General features: G+C 43.4%; 1 protein-coding gene across 4 annotated transcripts in view; it reads left to right on the forward strand.

The window, feature by feature from the left end:
• LRP11 (LDL receptor related protein 11) overlaps nt 1-22,673 on the forward strand; it is a 53,519-nt gene that overhangs the window by 17,059 nt on the left and 13,787 nt on the right. For 2 of the 4 annotated variants that reach the window (XM_019425006.2, XM_053904387.1), the window contains exons 3-5: nt 8,078-8,285; nt 14,380-14,505; nt 15,872-16,078. In XM_019425006.2, coding sequence (XP_019280551.2) covers nt 8,078-8,285; nt 14,380-14,505; nt 15,872-16,078 — 541 coding nt within the window. The remainder of the gene's footprint in view (nt 1-8,077; nt 8,286-14,379; nt 14,506-15,871; nt 16,079-22,673) is intronic. The other 2 variants (XM_019425007.2, XM_019425008.2) reach the window with 2 other exon arrangements.

Genomic DNA, 22,673 nt, shown 5'->3' on the forward strand with positions numbered 1-22,673 from the left:
ACCCCAAATACTCCATGTGCTCACCAGCGCCCAAAAAGCCTTCAACAGGGAGCAAATACTCACTCCTCAAATGTCTGAAGAGGCAACGCTTCAGACTCTGATCTGAGGCCAGAAAGGACTTTGATAAAAGGAACAATTTTGGGGCGCCTGGGTGGCTCAGTCGGTTGAGCATCCCACTTCAGCTCAGGTCACGATCTCACGGCTCGTGAGTTTGAGTCCTGCGTCGGGCTCTGTGCTGACAGCTTGGAGCCTGGAGCCTGCTTCATATTCTGGGGCTCCTTCTCTCTCTCTGCCCTCTCCTGCTCATGCTGTCTCTCTCTGTCTCTCAAAAATAAATAAAATAAACATTTAAAAAAAAATTTTTTTTAATTTAAAACGAGCAGTTTTGACACTGAGAAAGCCAGAGGGCTAGGCGTTGCCTGGGAGTGAGAACAAAAGCAGGAGAAGAGAAGCAAAACATACCACATTCCAAAGAACTGAAACAAGGCTGAACTGCCTCAAAATTTCACTAACATCTGTGCACCTCAGCCCTCCCATTCACCCAAATCTTTGAATAAGGGACAGAAAGTAATGGCAGCCCACGGGGCATTTTCCAGACAGAGACGATTCCCCGTACAGATTTCCTAAGTAACACCTGGGGATAAATCGGTGCCCATGAATGAATATTTCATTGTGGTTTTGAGGATTTCTTTGTAAGTGTCTTGCTCCAAAAATGAAGAATGAAGACAGGAGAAAAAAACCAGTGAATCCTAGAACTTACCGCTCTGATTAAGGGGGAAGACACTTCAGAGCATGCAAGATGCGGATAGTTCGTACCTGTTGTGTTTCAGCGTCAGCCATGAGCCTAAATGTAGCCTGCCCTGACTTAAGTAGGAATTCTTTTTACATTATAGCTCAAGGGCTTGAATATTTAATTGCAGTTTTTTTCTTTAAGAAAATTACTTATAATATTACTTATTATATAATTACTTGTAATTATCATTATAAGGAAATGAAAAATAATCTCCCTGGGGAAGAAAAAGTATGTAATTCAGGAAAAATAAATCTGGGTAAACTGAATTAAGAAAGATCTATTCCAGAAAGGGCAGAAGCTTTGAAGTTCTTTGCCTGTTCAGAAACAAACACGCAACTTCCCAGACAATAATTGACAAGCACAGTAGGATTCCAGAATCACAGGAGTTGACTGTCAATCTGTGTGCTTCTGGTCAAATGGGGTTTAAACCTGATTTACTGTAATCTACTTTTTTTAGACCATGACAGCTGGCCAGTCTGTATATAAACTGTGCCTGGGTTCTTTCTAAGAAATGGTTCTTGGAATAAGGACCTTGGAAGGCCTGAATCTGCTGACCGAGATGTAGGATTCTGGAATGGCTGTGCATATGGAATTTATAACTAAATGGCCTGGATTCAAACCCAGTTTTGCCAATTCCCTAGCCGGGTGAACCTGGGAAAATTATTCCATTCTTTAAGCTTCAGCTTCCTCAATTGTAAAGAGGATAATACAACCTGATAGAGTTTCAGTAAGGGATGAAGATAGGAAAACGCAAATAAAGCGCTTAGCATATTTCAGAGCATAAAATGAGCATTCCCGGAGGGGCACCTGGGTGGCTCAGTGGGTTGAGCTCTTGGTTCAGCTCAGGTCATGACCTCACAGTTCATGGGATCGAGCCCCATGTCAGGCTCTGTGCTGACAGCGTGGAGCCTGCTTGGGATTTTCTCTCTTCCTCTCTCTCTGCCCTTCCCCTGCTCAAGTGTGTGCGCGCTCTCTCTCTCTCTCTGTCTCCCTCTCTCTCTCCCTCTCAAAATAAATGAATAAACATTTTAAACAATGAGCACTCCAGAGAGGAAAACTATTACAGTTTTATCTAAATACCTTGGGATGTAAATATTGGGCTATTTTGACCAATACATTAACTGAATTACAAACAGAATAGATTCACTCACTTGTATATAAACAAAAAGTTATGAGGGCCTTTCAAAGGCAAGAAGCAAGGGAGTAAGAAACTGTGAAAAACTTGTAGGGAATATTGCCCTCAAGTAACTTGACACTGGTTGAGATTAGATATGCACCTAAATAATAAAAATACCAAGTAGAAAGTGGCAAGACTAGGGTGCCTAGTTGGCTCAGTTGGTTGAGTGTCCAGCTTCAGCTTGGGTCATGATGATCTCGCAGTTCATGAGTTCAAGCCCCACATTGGGCTCGCTGCTGTGAGCTCAGAGCCCGCTTCAAATCCTCTGTCCCCTTTCTACCCATTCCCCACTTGCCCTCTCACAAGTAAACATTTAAAAAAAAAAGAGGCAAGGCTATAAAAGAATGTAGATAAAGTGCTACTAGAGTTCAAAGGAAGGAGAGATTATAATCTCATTGAGAGAAGTCAGAGAGGACTTTGCAGATGAGGGCCCTGTGGTATATGTCTCTATAACCTGAATATTTTGATAATAGGATAGGACTTACAAAAGTCCTATTGACTTGAAAAGATGCACATTGTATGGTGCAAAAATTTTGGACATGTCTGAGAGCATTCAAATTCAATGTGTATTCTCTGATATGGTAACTTAGGGCCATAAAATCACTATCCAGTTAAAATGAGAATCAGGTTTGGCTTTACCCAGAGGATAGATAGTTGGCCATTTGCCCAGTGGTCTGTACAATAACATACTTTTTACTTTTCTTTCTAAAAAACAGTACAGAGGAGAGTGCCTGGGTGGCTTAGTCAGTAGAGCAGGAATCTCTTGATCTAGGGGTTGTAAATTCAAGCCCCATGTTGGGTGTAGAGATTACATTAGAGAAAAAAGGAAAGAAAAGAGAAAACAGAAAGAAGAGAAGAAAAGAAAAGAAAAGAAAAGAAGGAAAGAAGGATTCAGAGAGATCTTGTCTACACTTGACCCACATCTTGCCAAACCAAGATATCGTATTGATCTTCCCTAGACTCGAAAGGAGAGAAGGGCAGTAAGAGAAGAAACAACAGGGAAGCAGTACTAATCTTTTGTCTGTAGAAACTCTGCATTATGGCCAGATGTCAAGAAAATTGGCTCATGTGCTCAGGGAATGTTGTCCTACTCTTGGTGGGAACAATGAGAACTTTTGTCTTATTCTCTTTCTCCTCTGCCATATATATTTTTTATCCTGACACTTAGGAAATGTTTGTAAAATCCTTTCCAATGTCAAATAAACATGAGATATGGAAGGATCACCTGGATGCTTGAAGGGAAACCATTCTAAATATTCTAAATACCTGATTTCAAGGAAAGACACCTTTTGTTAACTAAATGAATAAAAAGGCCAAGGAGAGGATATTAACCTGAATAGATCTAAATTTAAGCTCACCCAGGACTTTGAAGGTTATTACCATGACCTGGATCTGGATCAGTGTTCCCTGCATCAGAGAGGAGGTGCCTCGGAAGGCAGAGAGAGGCATCCACAGCCCAGGTGGACAATTGCCCTCTTAGATAGTGGATGCCTGTCCTTCCAGCCCAGCATTGAAAAGAAACTTCCCGTGGTCCCTGGGTGGCTCAGTCGGGTAAGTGTCTGACTCTTGATTTCAGCTCAGGTCATGATCTCGTGGATTGTGAGATTGAGCCCCACATCGGGCCCTGAGGTGAGTGTGCAGAACCTGCTTGGGATTCTGTCTCCTCTCATGTACCTGGGGCAGCAAACCTCTCAGCTGCCGGCTTTCTGCAGTCTTAAGTCTGCAGGCAGACCAGCTGTGACAAAGCTTCTCCCTCATAGCACCTTACTCCCTTACTCCAGGCTGCAAGGCTCAGTCAACACATTCCAGCATGGCCATCAGCTGCCACCATGTACCCATGTGTTCTAAGTCCCGGAACTAGTGGTCTTATCTATTACACCACTGCGACCTAGGAAGGCCGCCTGATTCTGAGCCAGAGTTGGAGAGAGTGAGAGTCTGTCACCGGCGGCAACCTTACGGCCTCTTGCCCCTTGCAGTCATTGGCGCCCCTTGGTTCAGCCTCACACTCCTCCGGCCATAGGGAGAGGTTATAACTCACCCTTCCCTTGCAATCATGTGGACAGAGGTGGAAGCGAAAGTTTCCAGAATAAAGGGATACCGGGTCCCAGTCCCACTGGAGTGCAGGTCTCTTGACCCCTGCAGTGACTCAGGCTAGAGACAGGGTGGGCTCAGACCAGGATGGTGACAATGGACATGATGAGAAGCGCTTAAATTCGAGATGTGTTTGGATATGGAATGTGAAAGAAAAGGGGGGTTTTGGTATGACCCTGAGTCCCAAGCCACAGTTTTTGTCTCATTTAAAATTTTCTTCTTTTTTTTAACGTTTATTTATTTTTGAGACAGAGAGAGACAGAGCATGAACAGGGGAGGGGCAGAGAGAGAGAGGGAGACACAGAATCCGAAGCAGGCTCCAGGCTCTGAGCCGTCAGCCCAGAGCCCGACGCGGGGCTCGAACTCACGGACCGCGAGATCGTGACCTGAGCTGAAGTCGGACGCTTCACCGACTGAGCCACCCAGGCGCCCCTCATTTTAAATCTCACTCGTCTGAATCTCTGATGTTCTCAGACATCGAGAACCCTCCTGTTTCTGAGGATCAGTTGCCTGCTCCAGACTCTCACATTCTCTTGTCATCTTCAGTTTTCTCTCTGCATGCCCTTTAGGTAGTGTTGTAGTTCTCACACAAGTGGACCCCACTTAATAAGAATAAGTTTGATATGCTCTTGTTGTAGTTGGGCCTGAAGATCATGTAACAGTGTGGCGGTGAAAACTGCTTAACATCTCTTTGAAATACACAACGAAGGACTGGCTTGCTTCTTTTTTTTTTTTTTTTTTTTTTTGGGACAGAGAGAGACAGAGCATGAACGGGGGAGGGGCAGAGAGAGAGGGAGACACAGAATCAGAAACAGGCTCCAGGCTCTGAGCCATCAGCCCAGAGCCTGACGCGGGGCTCGAACTCACGGACTGCGAGATCGTGACCTGGCTGAAGTCAGACGCTTAACCGACTGCACCACCCAGGCGCCCCCTGGCTTGCTTCTTTGCCAGCTCTCCAGCTTACAGCTTTTGCAAGGAGAGTGATGGGACCGCTTATTGACGGTTTTACACCTGGACATCTCAATTCTGTCTCTGTCTCAGTGAGTGAGAGTCACGTTATTGAGATTTCATTTTCCTGTCTGTAAAAACAGGGTTATTCAGCTTGAGATGGAGACAGTTAGTTACGTTTAAGCATTTACTACGTTATGCTCTTTCGATATTTAAAAAACTAAACTTGTATTTTATATTTAAAACTTATATGTAAGCCCCACATTAAGCTCTTTTTACATAGTTATCTCGTTTGATGCTTACAAGGTAAGTGCCGTTATTATTTCCACTTTACAGACGAAGGAACTGAGGCTTAAATAGGTTAAGTGGCTTGTACGAGGTCACAGAGCTGGCACATGATAGAGCTGGCATTCAGCTCTGTTGGACGCCAGACTCCGTGCTCTTAACCACTTCACCCACGGTTCTTGCAGTGTCGTCGGTGAATCATCTGGATGTGACTGTTGTGTGCAAAATCCCAGATCCCACTCTCAGACCCACTGACTCAGACTCTAAGGCTGGGCTGAGAAACCTGTACTTAACAGGAGCTCTGGGTGATTGATTATTGATACAACTGTATCTCCTTGCATTGCCCCCTAAAGTGATTGTAAAGCATTCTGTTCATGGGCATATATAGTTCTGACAAAGCCTCCAAGCCAGAATTATGTGCAGGAATCTAAATTCTAGGATTTCATAAATACAAACAAGCAGCTAATAGTTCTTTTTTTTATTTTTTAATTTTATTTTTTATTTTTTAAGATTACATCCAAATTAGTTAGCATCTAGTGCAACAATGATTCCAGGAGTAGATTCCTTAGTGCCCCTGACCCATTTAGCCCATCCCCCCTCCCACAACCCCTCCAGCAACCCTCAGTTTGTTCTCCATATTTGTGAGTCTCTTCTGTTTTGTCCCCCTCCCTGTTTTTATATTATTTTTGTTTCCCTTCCCTTATGTTCCTCTGTTTTGTCTCTTAAAGTCCTCATATGAGTGAAGTCATATGATTTTTGTCTTTCTCTGACTAATTTCACTTAGCATAATACCATCCAGTTCCATCCACATAGTTGCAAATGGCAAGGTTTCATTCTTTTTGATTGCTGAGTAATACTCCATTGTGTGTGTGTGTGTGTGTGTGTGTGTGTACATATATATGTGTATGTATATATATATGTGTGTGTATATATATACACATATATATACCACATCTTCTTTATCCGTTCATCCATCGATGGACATTTGGGCTCTTTCCATACTTTGGCTATTGTTGATGGTGCTGCTATAAACATGGGGGTGCATGTGTCCCTTCGAAACAGCACACCTGTAATCCCATGGATAAATGCCTAGTAGTGTAATTGCTGGGTCGTAGGGTAGTTCTATTTTTAGTTTTTTGAGGAACCTCCATACTGTTTTCCAGAGTGGCTGCACCAGCTTGCATTCCTAGCAGCTGATAGTTCTAATAGGGCAACTCTCTGTACTCTTAAGTCTGGTAATGCATCAATGTAATAAGCCATGTATGGTCAGAATTCATTTGTGGCAAATATCCAGACTAGTTCATTTAAGCAAAAAGGGATTTTTTCCTAGAAAATAGGACATTCAGCCATTATAATATCTTTGAGAGAGCTGAAAAATATATGTAGTTGGATTGAGCATCCAAAAATGACTCCCAAAATGACAACGTAGTACTGACCTCAGAAGCTATCACTCTTGCCATGATTGGGAGACTGCCTGAAAAATGGCAGAGGAGAATGGGGGTCAGGATGGGACCCTGGGTTTAGGGAGTAAGCAGAAGTCAAGTCCATCATGGTGATCATCAAGGAATAGCCAGGGAATTCAGACACAGAAACAGAAGCCAGGGAAGTCGAGAGTTCCAGAAGCCAGGAGTGGCTAACTTTGTAAAATGCAGTAAGACAGCCAGTGGAGGGGGAGTGGGAGAAGGCAAGGCTAACGAGTCTCATTGACCTTGACAACTTGGTGATCTTTGCTAGATCAGCTAATGAATTTTTCCAGCAGTTTCAGGGGAATGGTGAGGAAAGAAATCAGATGGGTGGGATAAAGAATAAATGGGAAATGAGCAAATGGAAGCAGCAAGTGCACCATGAACAAGGCTTTGAAAGGTAAGTTGAAATGGGAAGGAGATAAGATTGTATGGCTGGGATGATCTTGGACTGTAGGGTTTTTTATTTGCTGTTGTTTTGTTTGGTTTTTTTTGGGTAGAGAGAAACTTGAGCATAGTGATAGCAGAGGCATTTGAAAGAGAAATTACTTGATGGTCAGTGTTCCAAAGGTCATAGGGGCGCCTAGGTGACTCAGTTGGTTGAGCGTCTGACTTCGGCTCGGGTCATGATCTTACGGTCCGCAGGTTCGGGCCCCGCGTCGGGCTCTGTGCTGCCAGCTTGGAGCCTGGAGCCTGCTTCAGATTCTATGTCTCTCTCTCTCTCTGCCCCTCCCCCGCTCATGCTCTGTCTCTCTCTCTCTGTCAAAAATAAATAAACATTAAAAAATTTTTTAAAAAATGTCATAGAGGGAAGGGGTCAAGGCCTAGATGGGGGAGTTGGCCTGGAGTGCAGGAGGGACAGCTCATCTTACTATGGCTGGGGGAAAGGAGCTGACAGCAGATACAGATACAGGTGCGTTCCCAGCATAGGAATGAGTGGTAGAAACATAATCATGGCCATAATTATGTCCTAATTTTCTTCTCAAAGTAGATGAGGTCACCTGCTGAGAAGGAAGGGACTAGATACTGGGTGTGGAGCTTGGAGAGTTACAGGTTTGGAACATCAACTGCTAAGGGCAAGTGAAAGACTATTGTTAGTCAAGGAGATTGTCAGCCCAGATAAAATTGAGAATTGTGAGTTCAGAGTAGGGCCACCTGCCCAAATGGTGCATGCTTTAGGATTTGCCTTCCTTGGCCGGGAGTGGACAGGTGGGACATGGGACTGTTCCAGGGGTAATGCTGATTTCCAGTTCAGGATGATACTGGACTCTGTGCCTCAGATCTCCTAACTACATGTGCTGTTTCCTGTTTGGGTGTCAGGTACCTCAGTCAGGAACCCTGAAGCTGTCCCACTTACGGGAAGGAACATATACCTTTCAGCTCACTGTGATGGACACTGCTGGGCAGAGAAGCTCTGACAACGTCTCAGTGACAGTGCTGCCCATGACCTTCTCCACAGGAGGTGAGAGGAAAGTCCTTCCTTTACATTCACAATGGCCGACAGAAACCAGCTACTTACAGAAACATGGTATTGGATTAGCATTTTATATTCTTAAATTTTTTTTAACGTTTATTCATTTTTTGATAGAGACAGAGTGTGAGTGGGGGGGGGGGGGGGGGCAGAGAGAGAGGGAGACACAGAATCTGAAGCAGGTTCCAGGCTCTGAGCTGTCAGCACAGAGCCGGACGTTGGGCTCTGTCGCGGCCGGCGCGACAAACACCGAGGTCAGGGTCCTGAGGGTAGGGGAATGCAAGAAAAGAGAAGAGAAGAGAAAGTTTGGGAACAGGAGGGTCCCCTGGGCTGATGGCCCAAGTGACGGCTTTGTTGTTGCTGTACACAATCTTTTATAACCAGACTCTTATGGGTTAGGTCATTCTAAGAATAAACAGGTTTCACATAATTGCTGCCCACCAAAACATTTAGTTCTGTGTTTCTTGTGCATTTTCTAGATGGGTCACAAGACCTTGTTGATAAGATTGCTAGCAAAACACAATTCCCATGTTTGTTTCTATCTGACTCGGGGTAGAAAAAGGGAGGTAGCATTACTGCCAACACCTGCTTCAGGAATTAACTTTCTCAGCCTTGACAAGGCTTTCGTATGCCCTTGAGAGTGGGGGAATGGGAGGGGGAACCACCGGGTTGGCTTGAGTCAACGGGGAATGTTGCTCGACCCGGTCTCAGCCTGGCGCCGGGGCCTGGCCTCCCACATGAATGGGAGGGGGGACCACCGGGTTGGCTTGAGTCAACGGGGAATGTTGCTCGACCCCGGTCTCAGCCTGGCGCCGGGGCCTGGCCTCCCACATGAATGGGAGGGGGGACCACCGGGTTGGCTTGAGTCAACAGGGAACATTGCTCAACCCGGTCTCAGCCTGGCACCGGGGCCCGGCCCCCCACAGGGCTCGAACTTACGAACTGTGAGAACTGTGAACTTACGACCTGAGCCAAAGTCAGACGCCTAACCGACTGAGCCACCCAGGGGCCCCCACAACTGTTTACTTCTTAATTTTAACCAGAAATTAAGGTTTTTAAGGGTTAAGAATTCTAATATAAAGCTTAATAATGTTAAATAGTTTAAAATACGTTTATTTAAAAAAAAACCCTTTTTTTAATGTTTATTTCTGAGACAGAGAGACAGAGCATGAGTGGGGGAGAGGCAGAGAGAGAGGGAGACACAGAATCCGAAGCAGGCTCCAGACTCTGAACTGACAGCACAGAGCCCGATGCAGGGCTCGAACTCAACGGACCATGAGATCATGACCTGAGCCAAAGTCGGATGCCCAACCAACTGAGCCACCCAGATGCCCCAGCATTTTATATTCTGACTTCATTCCATGGGCTCTTCCATTCCGTTTTTGGTTGTTGTTGAATTAAGAGTCTTTCCTAAACATATGACAATTTAAAACAAATTAAAATTTGTAAAGTGCATGTGTCAATTTAAAAGGACTATTTAGGGACGCCTGGGTGGCTCCGTCGGTTAAGTGTTCGACTTTGGCTGAGGTCATGATCTCACAGTTTGTGAGTTCGATCCCTATGTCGGGCTCTGTGCTGACAGCTCAGAGACTGGAGCCTGCTCTCTCTGCCCCTCTCAAAAATAAACATTAAAAAAAATAAAATTTAAAAAAAAAACCATAAAAGGACTATTTAGCTTTTTCTGCCCACAGGTCCTGTCCCCATGCTTCAATAAAAACGCTATTGGGGCGCCTGGGTGGCTCAGTCGGTTAAGCGTCCGACTTTGGCTCAGGTCATGATCTCACAGTCCGTGAGTTCGAGCCCCATGTCGGGCTCTGTGCTGACAGCTCAGAGCCTGGAGCCTGCTTCAGATTCTGTGTCTCCCTCTCTCTCTCTGCCCCTCCCCTGTTCATGCTCTGTATCTCTCTGTCTCAAAAATAAATAAAAACATTTAAAAAAAATTTAAAAACACTATTGGGCAAAAAAAAAAGGGCTAAAATTTTCCATGGACACGTTAACACAAATACTAATAATATAGCTTTACATACATGTGATGGTTCTCACTTTCAGTTGCACAATGTAAACTCATTCTTCTCATTTATCTGTTTCTTACCTTCCCAAACATCTGCATTTCTAAGATTAGCTCATCAAGTTAAAAAAAATATATATACATATACATATATGTATATGGAACTTGAGAGCACAAAAGACATAGAGGTATTGCAGGGGGAAACCCCCCACAGTTCACTCCAGGGAGAGGTACAGAGATGCTGTGTATTTGAGGGTCTTGTCGTTCAGTCCGCAGACTCTGTCAGTGTGTGCGGGACCGCAGGGTGCACAGGAGCTGTGCGAGGCACTGGGCATACAGAGGTGCTCACCCGCGCCCACGTGGTGAGCCTTCACAGTCACTAACCATGGCTCCAGAAAACCCATCCTTCGCATGTCTTCGCCATCCCTGATAACTCAGTCAGTGGGAGAATAAGGGTAAAGAGATCAGAGAATGCCTGCATATGGCTGATCTTGTCTTCCAACCAACATAGGTCGGGATGCATATTGAAAATGAAGCAAGACTTGAGAATCCTAAGGACATGATAATTTGCCTTCCACAGGGACACAGAGCACAGTCGGTGTTCGGAATGTGACTGGCTGACTCCCCGTCCGGCCGAGGTTCCAGCCTCCCGTGAGGAAGGAGGCTGCTGCCTGTGGCCTGGTGTGACACCAATTTCCTGCCCGCTGTTGCCCTCTGAAGCAGTGATGGCAAGTGAAAGGAGCCGTCCGGGTCAGGAGTCTGATCCCGCCCAGATTCCAGCAGGGCCGTTGATCTATGGCAGCTGCAAAGTAGAGCCAGACAGCTACTCAACACATTTTTGAGGGGTGCCTGTCTGGCTCAGCCAGAAAAACGTGTGACTCTTGATCTCTGGGTTTGAGCCCCACGTTGGGCATAGAGGTTACTAAAAAATAAACTTAAAAACATGTTTTTAGTATCTCGGTGTACTGGGCATGCACCAGGGCCATGGGAAACATGGCATCGGCCCCAGCCACTCCCTCCCTATGGAGGACCGCTGAACCCAGAGGGCTGTCCTGGGATCGAGTGCTCGCCTGGGCAAGAACCAAGTCAGGTGCCGATTATTGGAAGAAAGAGCTCATAGGAAGAAGGCATGGATATCCCCTTATCCCTATAGAAGTTTTAAAGGGATTTTGCTTTGTACAACCAAGGTGCCTGGGCAGGAGAGAGGGATAGAAGTGTGGGTACAAGCAGAGAGCTAACACTGCACCAGCCCAGTGTTTGCCTGGTTTCTTGACTTGGGCCAGTTTTCCAGGGCTCCAAAGATAAATTGCCAGTTGCACACTTCCGGCCTTTCTCCAAGATGACAAAATGTATCCGAAGTGGCAGAAAGTTATGTGCATCGCTTTTGATTACTGAAAGGCCACTGGAGTATAGATCTTATATATGGAACTTTTTATAGAAAATTAAGGGGCACCTGGGTGGCTCAGTTGGTTGGGCATCCGACTTCGGCTCAGGTCATGATTTCTCGGTCTGTGAGTTTGAGCCCCACATCGGGTTCTGTGCTGATAGCTCAGAGCCTAGAGCCTGCTTCAGATTCTGTCTCCCTCTCTCTCTCTGTCCTTCCCCCACTCACACTCTGTCTCTCTCGAAAGAAAGAAAGAAAGAAAGAAAGAAAGAAAGAAAGAAAGAAAGAAAGAAAGAAAGAAAGAAAAAGGAGGAAAGGAAGAAAGAAAAAAATTTAAAAGAATGGCTGTGTTATTAACTGCTCTCTGGAATCACTCTCTGGCTAGATTGGAATAACATACTATGAATTAAAGTAATAAAACATCACACAGAGACATTGAAAACCAGAAATGGGGACAGAGAGGTGGTTCTCTCCCTTCTATTATAAATATATATTGGTCTTGCAGTTAATAACCCAGCTGTAATGGTAACCAGGGGTGGCACCATCTGGGAGACATAGGCAAGCATAGTACCCCTGCTGATGTGATAATTTGGGTGATCTTTGGATATAGAGGTTGCATGTTTTCAAGCTTTGAGAAAAATAATCTATTCAAATGCCAAGCCATCAAGCACTTCCAATATGATCTAGATCAGTGGTCTCCAAAGAGGATCCCCCCCCCCCCCACAGATAAAGACATTTGTAGGATGGGAAAGAAGACACCTGAACTTATATTTTTAGTAATTTTTAATCTCCTCCCTGAATTTTTAGTATATTTTATATCATGTTTAATATGTTAGTATCCTGGTACATGCATATTATTTTTAGATGGAGATGTGTGTTTATTACACTATAGGCATAGTATACAACACTATATGTATTGATCAGATGTATGGTCAAAAAAATTTAGAGACCACTGATCTAGTAATAAATGGATACGTTCAAATATCAATCTATCTCCACAAGCTACCAGATAGTAAGTAAAACCTTGACATATTTAGGATTTTCATGTCATGAACTAAAAAATGTGAGCAGTAACTATATCCTGCTTGGTATTCAGGGTAACACAGTTTTCCTTCACTTTTCCTCCGAGTTCCTTTCCTGGAACCAAAGAAGATTCTCCTTTCCAGGCCCAAATTTTCAGTCATAACTGAGGCCCTTTGCTTCCTCTTCTTTCTCAGGAGCTTCTCCCACCATTTCTTCTCTTCTTCCTGGATCAAGGTATCTTCAAATTGCCTTGTACCCAGATAGACTCCTTTCCCAGGCCCTTGTTTAACTGCATGCAATGGAATATGTATCCAAGATTTCACTTGGACTCATATACTATGCTCAACCATTTGCCTCGGTGGATTATCATAATCTACCATTCTCCCGTGTCCTGAGAGAATTGTCTAGTTCCTTGTGTCCCTGGGAAATTAGGGAGTTCCTCACGACCTACGTCTAGCCTGATACCTTTACTCTGCATCAACCAGTGTCAAAGTCACCCAGTTGTTGTGTAGCTAAGTCTAGTAAAGTTGGCTTAATCTGGAGTAGGGGAATGCCTTTCAAGAAAATACATGTAGCTCCTTTACACTGTAGATTAAAAACTCCTAACAGCTTCAGGGGCGCCTGGGTGGCTTGGTCGGTTGAGTGTGTGTCTTTGGCTCAGGTCATGATATAGCGGTTTGTGGGTTCGATCCCCCCGTTGGGCTACATGCTAACAGTGCAGAGCCTGTTTGGGATTCTCTCTCCGCCCTTCTCCCACTTGTATGCATGCTTGCTCTCTGTCTCTCAAAATAAATAAATAAACTTAAAAAAAACAAAAAACAAACAAAAAACCCCTGGGGTGCCTGGTGGCTCAGTAGGTTAAGCATCCGACTTTGGCTCAGGTCATGGTCTCACAGTTCGTGAGTTCGAGCCCTGTGTCGGGCTCTGTGCTGACAGCTCAGAGCCTGGAGCCTGCTTCAGATTCTGTGTCTCCCTCTCTGTCTGCCCCTCCCCTGCTCACACGCATATGTGTGTGTGTGTGTGTGTGTGTGTGCAAAATAAAAAAAAATAAACATTATAAATGTTTATCTCAAAAATAAATAAACATTAAAAAAAAACTAACAGCTCCAAAAGGGAGACAATTTCATTATTTGAAGAAAATAAATTCATACCAGCCAGTAGCTAAAGATTGGGTTTATTCTTTATGGTGGTAGGGATGTATGGTAGTCAACAAATAGGGTTCAATAGTCGAAAGTTAATCTCAGTAAAAATGATCACTTAGAAAACAAGAATGCAAGACATAGCATGTCTAAAGACATGGCATGTATAAAATGGTGTCTCTAATAAAACACATTCAGCCAGCCAAATGCCATGCGGGGTGGGGGGCAGTGTTGGGGGCCCACAGAGTCGACGGGATGAACAAAGGAACGCAGAGTGAGACGTGAGGGAGCAAACCCGGGGCTGGCTGGGGAAGACCAGAGCTGCTGCTCGTCTGTTCCCACCTGGTAGGCAGCGCTGGCCTGGAGAACGGCCCCGCGACCAAGAGCCCATGTGATGCCTCAGAGTTAAGTCAGGGGGTCAAGGAGGCACCCCTTTCTCGCAACCTGTTGCTCCAGCTCAGACTGTCGGTGTCTGCCCCATTATGTGCATCTCTCTCCCCCAAAATGTTCCATGTACATTTAGTCTTACTTAATCGTGACACAGCGAAGCGTTGACGATATGGCAACTCCTGTGACTTGAGACTTGTTCACAAACAGGATGCTCGAACGTTTGCTCACGCTACCACTTCTCTTGTGACGACGGCTGCTGCATTGACATCATGCTGGCTTGCGATGGAGTGGAGCAGTGTCCTGATGGGTCCGATGAGGCTTTCTGTCATAATTGTGAGTCAGCTGCATGGCCTTTTCGGGCAAGGCGGGGAGACGGGATGTCTTTATTTTCACAATAAAATGCAAATTCAGTATTGTTCTTTTTCTGCCCAGTTTTAGGTATAACTTCATGTGAATAAGCTATGCCTTAAATTAAATGACCATTAACTATAAGTCTCTAATCTGAGTTGCAAATGTCAAATGTTTTATATTGCTTACCTTCTTCAAAATTTGCTTTGTTTTCTAAAAGACTCTTCCCCATCCTAAAAATGCTGTGAGGAATATGCTTTTAAAAAAACTAAAGTGAGGGGCGCCCGGGTGGCTCAGTTGGTTAAGCGGCCGACTTGGGCTCAGGTCATGATCTCGTTTGAGCCCCGCATCGGGCTCTGTGCTGACAGCTCAGAGCCTGGAGCCTGTTTCAGACTCTGTGTCTCCCTCTCTCTGACCCTCCCCCATTCATGCTCTGTCTCTCTCTGTCTCAAAAATAAATAAACGTTAAAAAAAAAAAAAGTGAGTTAAGATTTTGTTTTGATAAATTTTTTAGAAAAAAATTTTTTTTCAATATCTATTTTTGAGAGAGAGACACACAGAGCACAAGCTAGGAGGGGCAGAGAGAGAGGGAGACACAGAATCTGAAGCAGACTCCAGGCTCTGAGCTGTCAGCACAGAGTCCAAGGTGGGGCTCGAACTCACAAACCGTGAGATCGTGACCCAAGCTGAAGTCAGACAGACGCTTAACTGACTGAGCCACCCAGGCGCCCCTAGAAAAAATTGTGATGTACTAGGGTGTAGCTAAGTCAGGACTGTAAACCAGTCTTATAATGTCACCTACATACACAAAAGGGCACTGAAAGAAAGAAGAAAAACTGCTGGTTTTGAAGAAGGATGTAAATCTCAAAACCTTAGGCTTAAGCTTTGTTGTTGTTATTGTTTTAATTTTTTTAACGTTTATTTATTTTTGAGAGAGAGAGACAGGGCATGAGTGGGGGAAGGGGCAATGAGAGAGAGGGAGACACAGAATCTGAAGCAGGCTCCAGGCTCTGAGCTGTCAGAGCAGAGCCCGATGCAGGGCTCAAACGCACAAACCATGAGAACATGGCCTGAGCCCAAATCGGACGCTTAACCACCGGAGCCACCCAGGCGCCCCTTAAGCTTTGTTTTAGTCAATTTATTTGTGACATTTAGAAAGCCAATTATTGGAAGAAGAGAAAACAGTTTACCCATTTGAAAAGAAGAGAGTAATTTTTATGGGGCTCTAACATGGCTTAGATGGTTATTATTCGCAAGTATCCATGGCTTTGAATCTACTGCAAATTTAGTGCTTTTAATTACAGTTCAGAAAAGAAACCCAGCAGCTAACGGTAGCTCCTGTATCCTTCAGTGAGCCTTGACCGGAAGACGGTGACCCACACAGCAACCGCCCAGCCTAGAATCACAGGACCAATCAAAGATGTAGCAGGAGGCTCCTTCTTGGAAAAGTCCCACAAAGTGACTGTCCCAAACCAGCCACTGGTGGTATCAAACACAGAGAAGAGGAATCATTCCACTTTTCGGGGACCAGAGAGTCAGACTGATCCTGTGATGCCAGGTAAGGACCTCAACAGCTTCTCCGCAAACGGCCTCATTTTCTCCAGTGATGCTGGGCTCAAAATGAAGGTTATATTTGAAGAGTGTTACGGAAATAAAAGAAAGAAGAGAGTTAAAATGAAAACTGTGGCCAAAAAGGAAAAAAAAAAACAAACCCACCCCGTCTGACATTTGCACGGATTATTTATACTAAGGAACACCTACTAAATACATTCATACATTCATATATACTCCAGGGCTACCTGTACATTTATTAGTAAGTACGTTCGAATTAGGAAATTTCAACACCTGTGTTAAGAAAACAAATGCCCTACGTGTGAAATTTTAGGTTATTTTGAGATGAAGCAGCATAACCCTATTCACACTAAGCTAGTGAACGTAAGTAAAGAGAATCTACGTCATATTGAAATGGTTGCTTGTGGGGCGCCTGGGTGGCTCAGTCGGTTAAGCGTCTGACTTCGGCTCAGGTCATGATCTCACAGTTCGTGAGTTCGAGCCCTGCGTCGAGCTGCGTCTGACAGCTCAGAGCCTGGAGCCTGTTCACATTCTGTGTCTCCCTCTCCCTCTCTGTCTCTCTCTCTCTCTCTGCCCCTTCCCTGCTCATGCTCTGTCTCTCTCTGTCTCAAAAATAAATAAACATAAAAAAAATTAAAAAAAAAAAGAAATGGTTGCTTGTGCGAGCACTTCAGTCCTATGCTCCCAATTAACGAAACCTGTAACTTTTTTGTTTTCACTAATAAGGCTAATAAGAATCTTGTCTACGTTCACACTGCTGAAACATTAACATTCTGTCATCTTAAATTTGTTTTTGCACATTTGTATTGTTTGTGACAAGAGACAGAAATATAGAATATCACATTTCTGTACGCCTTTGTAAATGTCTTTTCAGTACTCAAACTCTGCATACCTTGTACAGAAATAATCTGTCACTACTTTAATAACTTCTTTATGAAATTCTTTTGTTCTGTGCAGAAGATGCAAATAATAAAAAAGGAAAATAATTTAAAATACCACTCTTTACTGAAAACAAATTTTGGTATTTTGGTATATTTTTTTCTAGTCTTGTTTATCTAATGTTTAGTTTTTTTCATATATTCTTTTTTTTAATGTTTATTTATTTTTGAGGGAGAGAGAGAATGTGAGCGTGCACGTGCGGGTAAGAGCACGAGTCGCGGAGGGGCAGAGAAAGGGAGACACAGAATCTGAAGTTGGCTCCAGGTTCTGAGCTCTCAGCAGAGCCCCACGCGGGGCTCAAACCCATGAACTATGACATCATGACCTGAGCCGAAGTCAGATGCTTAACTGACTGAGCCACCCAGGCACCTCATCTACTGTTTAGATTTTAAGTGTATCTGTACAGATATGTCCACAGAAATATTCCATGAAGGGTTTTCTTTTGGACAGTTTAGACTAGGTGCTTTCAAATGCCTAAGCTGGGTCTATACCTTTGTTAGTACTGCCACCTAATGGGTAAATCAGCCCATGTAGCAAAACTCACCATTAATATTCTGTTGCATTTTTTCTGGTCACTTTCATTTATACACATACATGCACACATTTATTCACTTTTTATCTTAGCATAATTAATATACAGTGTTATAGTTTCAGGCATACGATATAATGATTTAGCAATTCTATGCATTGCTCCCTGCTCATCATGATAAGTTTACTCTTAATCCCCTTCACCAACTTCACCCATCCCCCAGCCAGTTCCCCTCCCTCAACCACCAGTTTGTTCTCTGTATTTAAGTCTGTTTTTGTTTTTGTTTCTTTTTTTCTTTGTTCACTTGTTTTGTTTCTTAATTTCCACATATGAGTGAAATTGTATGGTATTTGTCTTTCGCTGACTTATTTCACTTAGCATTATACTCTCTGGGTTCATCCATGTTGTTGCAAATGGCAAGATTTTGTCCTTTTATGGCTGAGTAATATTCCATTACACACACACACACACACACACACACACACACACACACACACGTCTTTATCCATTCATCTATGGAGGGGCACTTGTGTTCCTTCCATATCTTGGCTATTGTAAATAATGCCGCAGTAAACAGGGACACATGTATCTTTTCAAATTAGTGTTTTGTTTTCTTTGGGTAAATACCCAGTAATGGAATTAGTAGATCATATGGTAATCTATTTTTAATTTTTTGAGGAACTTCCATATTGTTTTCCACAGTGACTTTACCAGTTCATGTTCCCACCAATGGAATATGAAGATTCCTTTTTTAACGTGTCCTCATCAACACTTGCTATTACTTATCTTTTTTGTTTTTAGCCATTCTGACATTGTGATTTTGATTTACATTTTCCTGATGATTAGCTATGTTGAACATCTTTCCATGGGTCTGTGGTTCACTTGTATGTCTTCTATGGGAATATGTCTATTCTGCCCATTTTTAATCAGATTCTTTGTGGGCTTTTGGGGGAGGGTGTTAGGCTTATTAAGTTCTTTATATATTTTGGATTTTAACCCATTACTTGATATATCATTCACAAATACCTTCTCCCATTCAGTAAGTTGCCTTATCATTTTGTTGATGGCTTCATTTGCCATGAAAAGCTTTTTACTTTGGTGTAGTCCTAATACTTTTATTTGTTTGTTTGTTTTTCCTCTTGCCTAAGGAAACACATCTAGTAAAATGTTTCTATAGCTAGCGTTAAAGATATTACTGCCTATGTTTTCTTCTAGGAGTTTTATGGTTTCGGGTCTCACATTTAGGTCCTTAATCCATTTTGAGTTTATTTTTGTGTATGGTGTAAGAAAGTGGTCCAGTTTCAATCTTTTGCATGTGGCTGTCCAGTTTTCCCAACACCATTAATTGAAAAGACTGCCTTTTCCCCATTGTATATTCTTGCTTCCTTTGACCGTATAGTTGTAGGTTTATTTTTGGATTTTCTATCCTGTTCCATTGATCGATGTGTCTATTTTTGTGCTCATACCATACTGTTTGGATTACTGCAGCGTTGTAGTATATCTTGAAATCTGGGATTATGATACCTCCAGCTTTGTTCTTCTTTCTCACGTTTGCTTTGGTTATTTGGGATCTTCTTTGATTTTATATAAATTTTAGGATTGTTATAGTTTTGTGGAAAATGTTATTGGTATTTTGAGAGGATTGCATTAAATCTGTAGATTGCTTTGGGTAGTATAGACATTTTAGCAATATTTGTTCTTCCAGTCCATGAGCGTGGTGTATCTTTCCATTTGTTTGTGTCAGTTTCAGTTTCTTTCTTCAGTGTTTTATAGTTATTGGAGTTTAAGTCTTTTACCTCCCTGATTAAGTTTATTCCTAAGTATTTTATTCTTTTTGATGCAATTATAAATGGGATTTTTTTCCTTAATTTCTCTTTCTACTACTTCATTATTAGTATTTATAAATGCAACAGATTTTTGTATATTAATTTTGTATCCTGCAACTCTACTGAATTCATTTATCAGTTCTAATAGTTTTTTGGACATTTATTCACTTTTAACAAATTAGGAACACATTATGTTTATGAAACTTTTCTTTTTCTCAGGAGTATTTATGTGTGTTATTACATGCCCATCAAAGACCAAAACTTCTTTCTCAGTGTTTATTTCTTTGAGGGGGGGAGGGGCAGAGAGAGGGGGATGGCAGGATCCAAAGCAGGCACTTCACTGATAGCAGCAAGCTCCATGTGGGGCTTGAACTCACAAATAGAAAGACCGTGAGCCAAAGTTGGACGCTTAACCACCCAGGAACCCCCAAAACAAAAACTTTAAAAAAAATTTTTTTAATGTTTATTTATTTTTGAGAGAGAGACAGAGACAGAGTGTGAGTGGGGGAGGGGCAGAGAGAGAGGGAGACACAGCATCTGAAACAGATTCCGGGTTCAGAGCTGTCAGCACAGAGCCCGACGTGTGGCTCGAACTCATGAACTGTGAGGTCATGACCTGAGCCGAAGTTGGACGCTCAACAGACTGAGCCACGGCAGGTGCCCCAAAAACAAAAACATTTTTAAGAAACAAAGCAAACAAACAAAAAAGGAAACAAACAAAAGGACTCCTAAATACAGAGAACACGCTGATAGGTGCTAGAAGGGAGGTGGTTGGGGAAATGGATGGAAAAAGAAATAAAAGCCTGGAGCCTGCTTCTGATTCTGTGTCTCCCTCTCTCTCTGCCCCTCTCCCGCTTGCACTCTGTCTCTCTGCCTCTCTCTGTCTCTGTCTCTGTCTCTCTCTCTGTCTTAAAAATAAATAAAAATGCTAAAAAAAATTTTTTTTTTAAATGCATCACCAGAGCACCTGGGTGGCTCAGTCATTTGGGCCTCCGTCTCTTGATTTCGGCCCAGGTCATGATCTCATGGTTTGTGAGTTTGAACCCCGGGTCAGACTCTGTGCTGACAGCGTGGAGCCTGCTTGAGATTCTCTCCCTCTCTCTCTCTGCCCCTCCTCTGCTCTCTCTCAAAATAAACAAACATTTAAAAAACTAATAAAATAAATAAATAAAAATGCATTCCTATTTGTGACCTGTGCCTGGATTTTACAAGGATCATCAGCTAATATAATAAGGACAAGTTGAATTTTCTGCCACTTCCTTCCCCTACAGGCATCTCGTAAGGATAAAAAACTTAACTCACTGAAGATATGTTAAAGAGATACTATCATTAACACTGATAATATAGTACAGAAAGTAATGAGATGCGGTTTTTCACCTGTCACATTGGCAAGGTGAAAAGCTATTATTACGTTGCCAATAATATGGAGCCAATAGTATGGAGCACAGAGAAACAAGACTCAGGCGCTCTTGGTGGGACTGAACCCAGCACAATCTTCTAGAGGGCAGTTTCTGAAGCATTGAATCTGTATGTGCCCTGATTCAGTTATCCCACACTTGGGAATTCATCCCAAGCGTGTTACTAAGGATAAAATTAAGGACTTGTGCAAATATCCAGTCACACAGTGAATGTCCGCTCGCCCGCTCAGAGCCGCGGTGGTGCCTGTGTTTGTTCAGCACGCAGTGACTCAATGGCTGAACTGTTGTGAGATGTGGCTGCGTCTGTAGGGCCTGTTCCCTGTGCGGCCCAAGTCATTTATTAACAAGGCTGTCCTCTTTCTATCGGAGCTGGCCGGAGGAAAGAAATCAGATGTCCAGCACCGCAGAGTGCTCGAAAAGTGGTGTATCCACATTCACAGTGAATCCTTTTTTTTTTTATTATTAAAAAATATTTTTTTAACGTTTATTTATTTTTGAGAGAGAGAGAGTGCACGCTCATGCGTGCACCCACAAGTGAGGGAGGGGCGGAGAGAGGGAGACAGAGGGTCCAAAGCAGGCTCGTGAGCGAGGAGCCTGAAGTGGGGGCTCGAATTCACGAATTGTGAGCTCAGGACCTGAGCTGAAATCAAGAGTAGGCCGCTTAACCAAGCCACCCAGGCACCCCTTGAATCCATTTTTTTGGAAGTTGAGAATTCATGTCCAGCCCGGCAGGTCAACCAAGTTCTTTAAGGAGCCAAACTGAAGCATGGACTTGGGAGAATGCCTGGTCTCTGTATGGACACATGGGGTTCTGCCGGCACTGTCTCCGATTTCCCTGCTAAACATGCCAAAGCCTCACTGTTTCACTTCTCTCCGGAGGTAGCCAGAGTGAGCACCTGCGACCTTCGCATCGTTATGGGAGGTGTTTTATCCAGAGAGGCTATCCTTATAAAGGATACTCAAAAGAGTTTTTTCATGTGCCCTGTATTTTTCATGGCTATTTCATTTTTGTGTTCTGCTGGACTGTCTCTTCTTATTGGGAAGCCATTCTGAACTTACGAAATAACATGTCTGGGAAGGTAGTTTGAATTTGTTGAAGCCTGATGAATAACATTATGCTCCCACATGATGGCAGGAATCAACTGTTTCCTCAGATGAATGGATCTTGTCCTAGTATAATCCAGAACATTTCCTGAAGAGAGCTCCTTCTTACCTACTCTGTTGACATGCGGTGTGGTCTACCAGTGAAGAGTGAGAAAGAACGATTCTGTTGTCTGTGTTAGTTGGCAGGTGGTCACAGGAAGCCATAGTACATTCTGGGAGGCAGGCCCGTATTGTAATCACTTTTCTAGCTAGTATTTCCACCTTCCTTCCAGAACATGCTTGCATGTGCAGTGGTGACTGAAAATAAATTTAAAGCAACTTCTGTCCAGCTTCCAACTCCTTCTGTGAGTGCATGGCTATGCATGGTACACGTTAACACAATAGGTCATTCAGAAGAGGGAAAAAATAATTTCCTAAGACATTAACTTTTCTAAAAGGATCATTACCAAAATGAGTTATTTGCAGAAGCAAATTGCATCTTTGTCTCGTTTGTTCTGACTTGCCACTCTGGGGAGAGCCTATGATAGCACGTGTGGAATGAAGCATTTCTCTATGGTGTTCCATACGTTGGTGTCCAGGAAAAGTGAATCAGGCAGTCTGGAAATGACAGTGAATTCCTCCCTGAAATGTAGAAAACAGAAATTCACATTTCAAATACCAACTCGGGCAGGGCACGTCCCCTGGAAATTCTAGAGTCTGTGGCAACTGTGGCTTCTTAAGTCTCCTGTGTGTACTGTCCTCTCCCTAATGCCTGAGCTCGCCCAC

Source organism: Panthera pardus, unplaced genomic scaffold (assembly GCF_024362965.1).
Source record: "Panthera pardus isolate Hobbes unplaced genomic scaffold, ASM2436296v1 HiC_scaffold_17, whole genome shotgun sequence".
Taxonomy (NCBI): domain Eukaryota; kingdom Metazoa; phylum Chordata; class Mammalia; order Carnivora; family Felidae; genus Panthera; species Panthera pardus.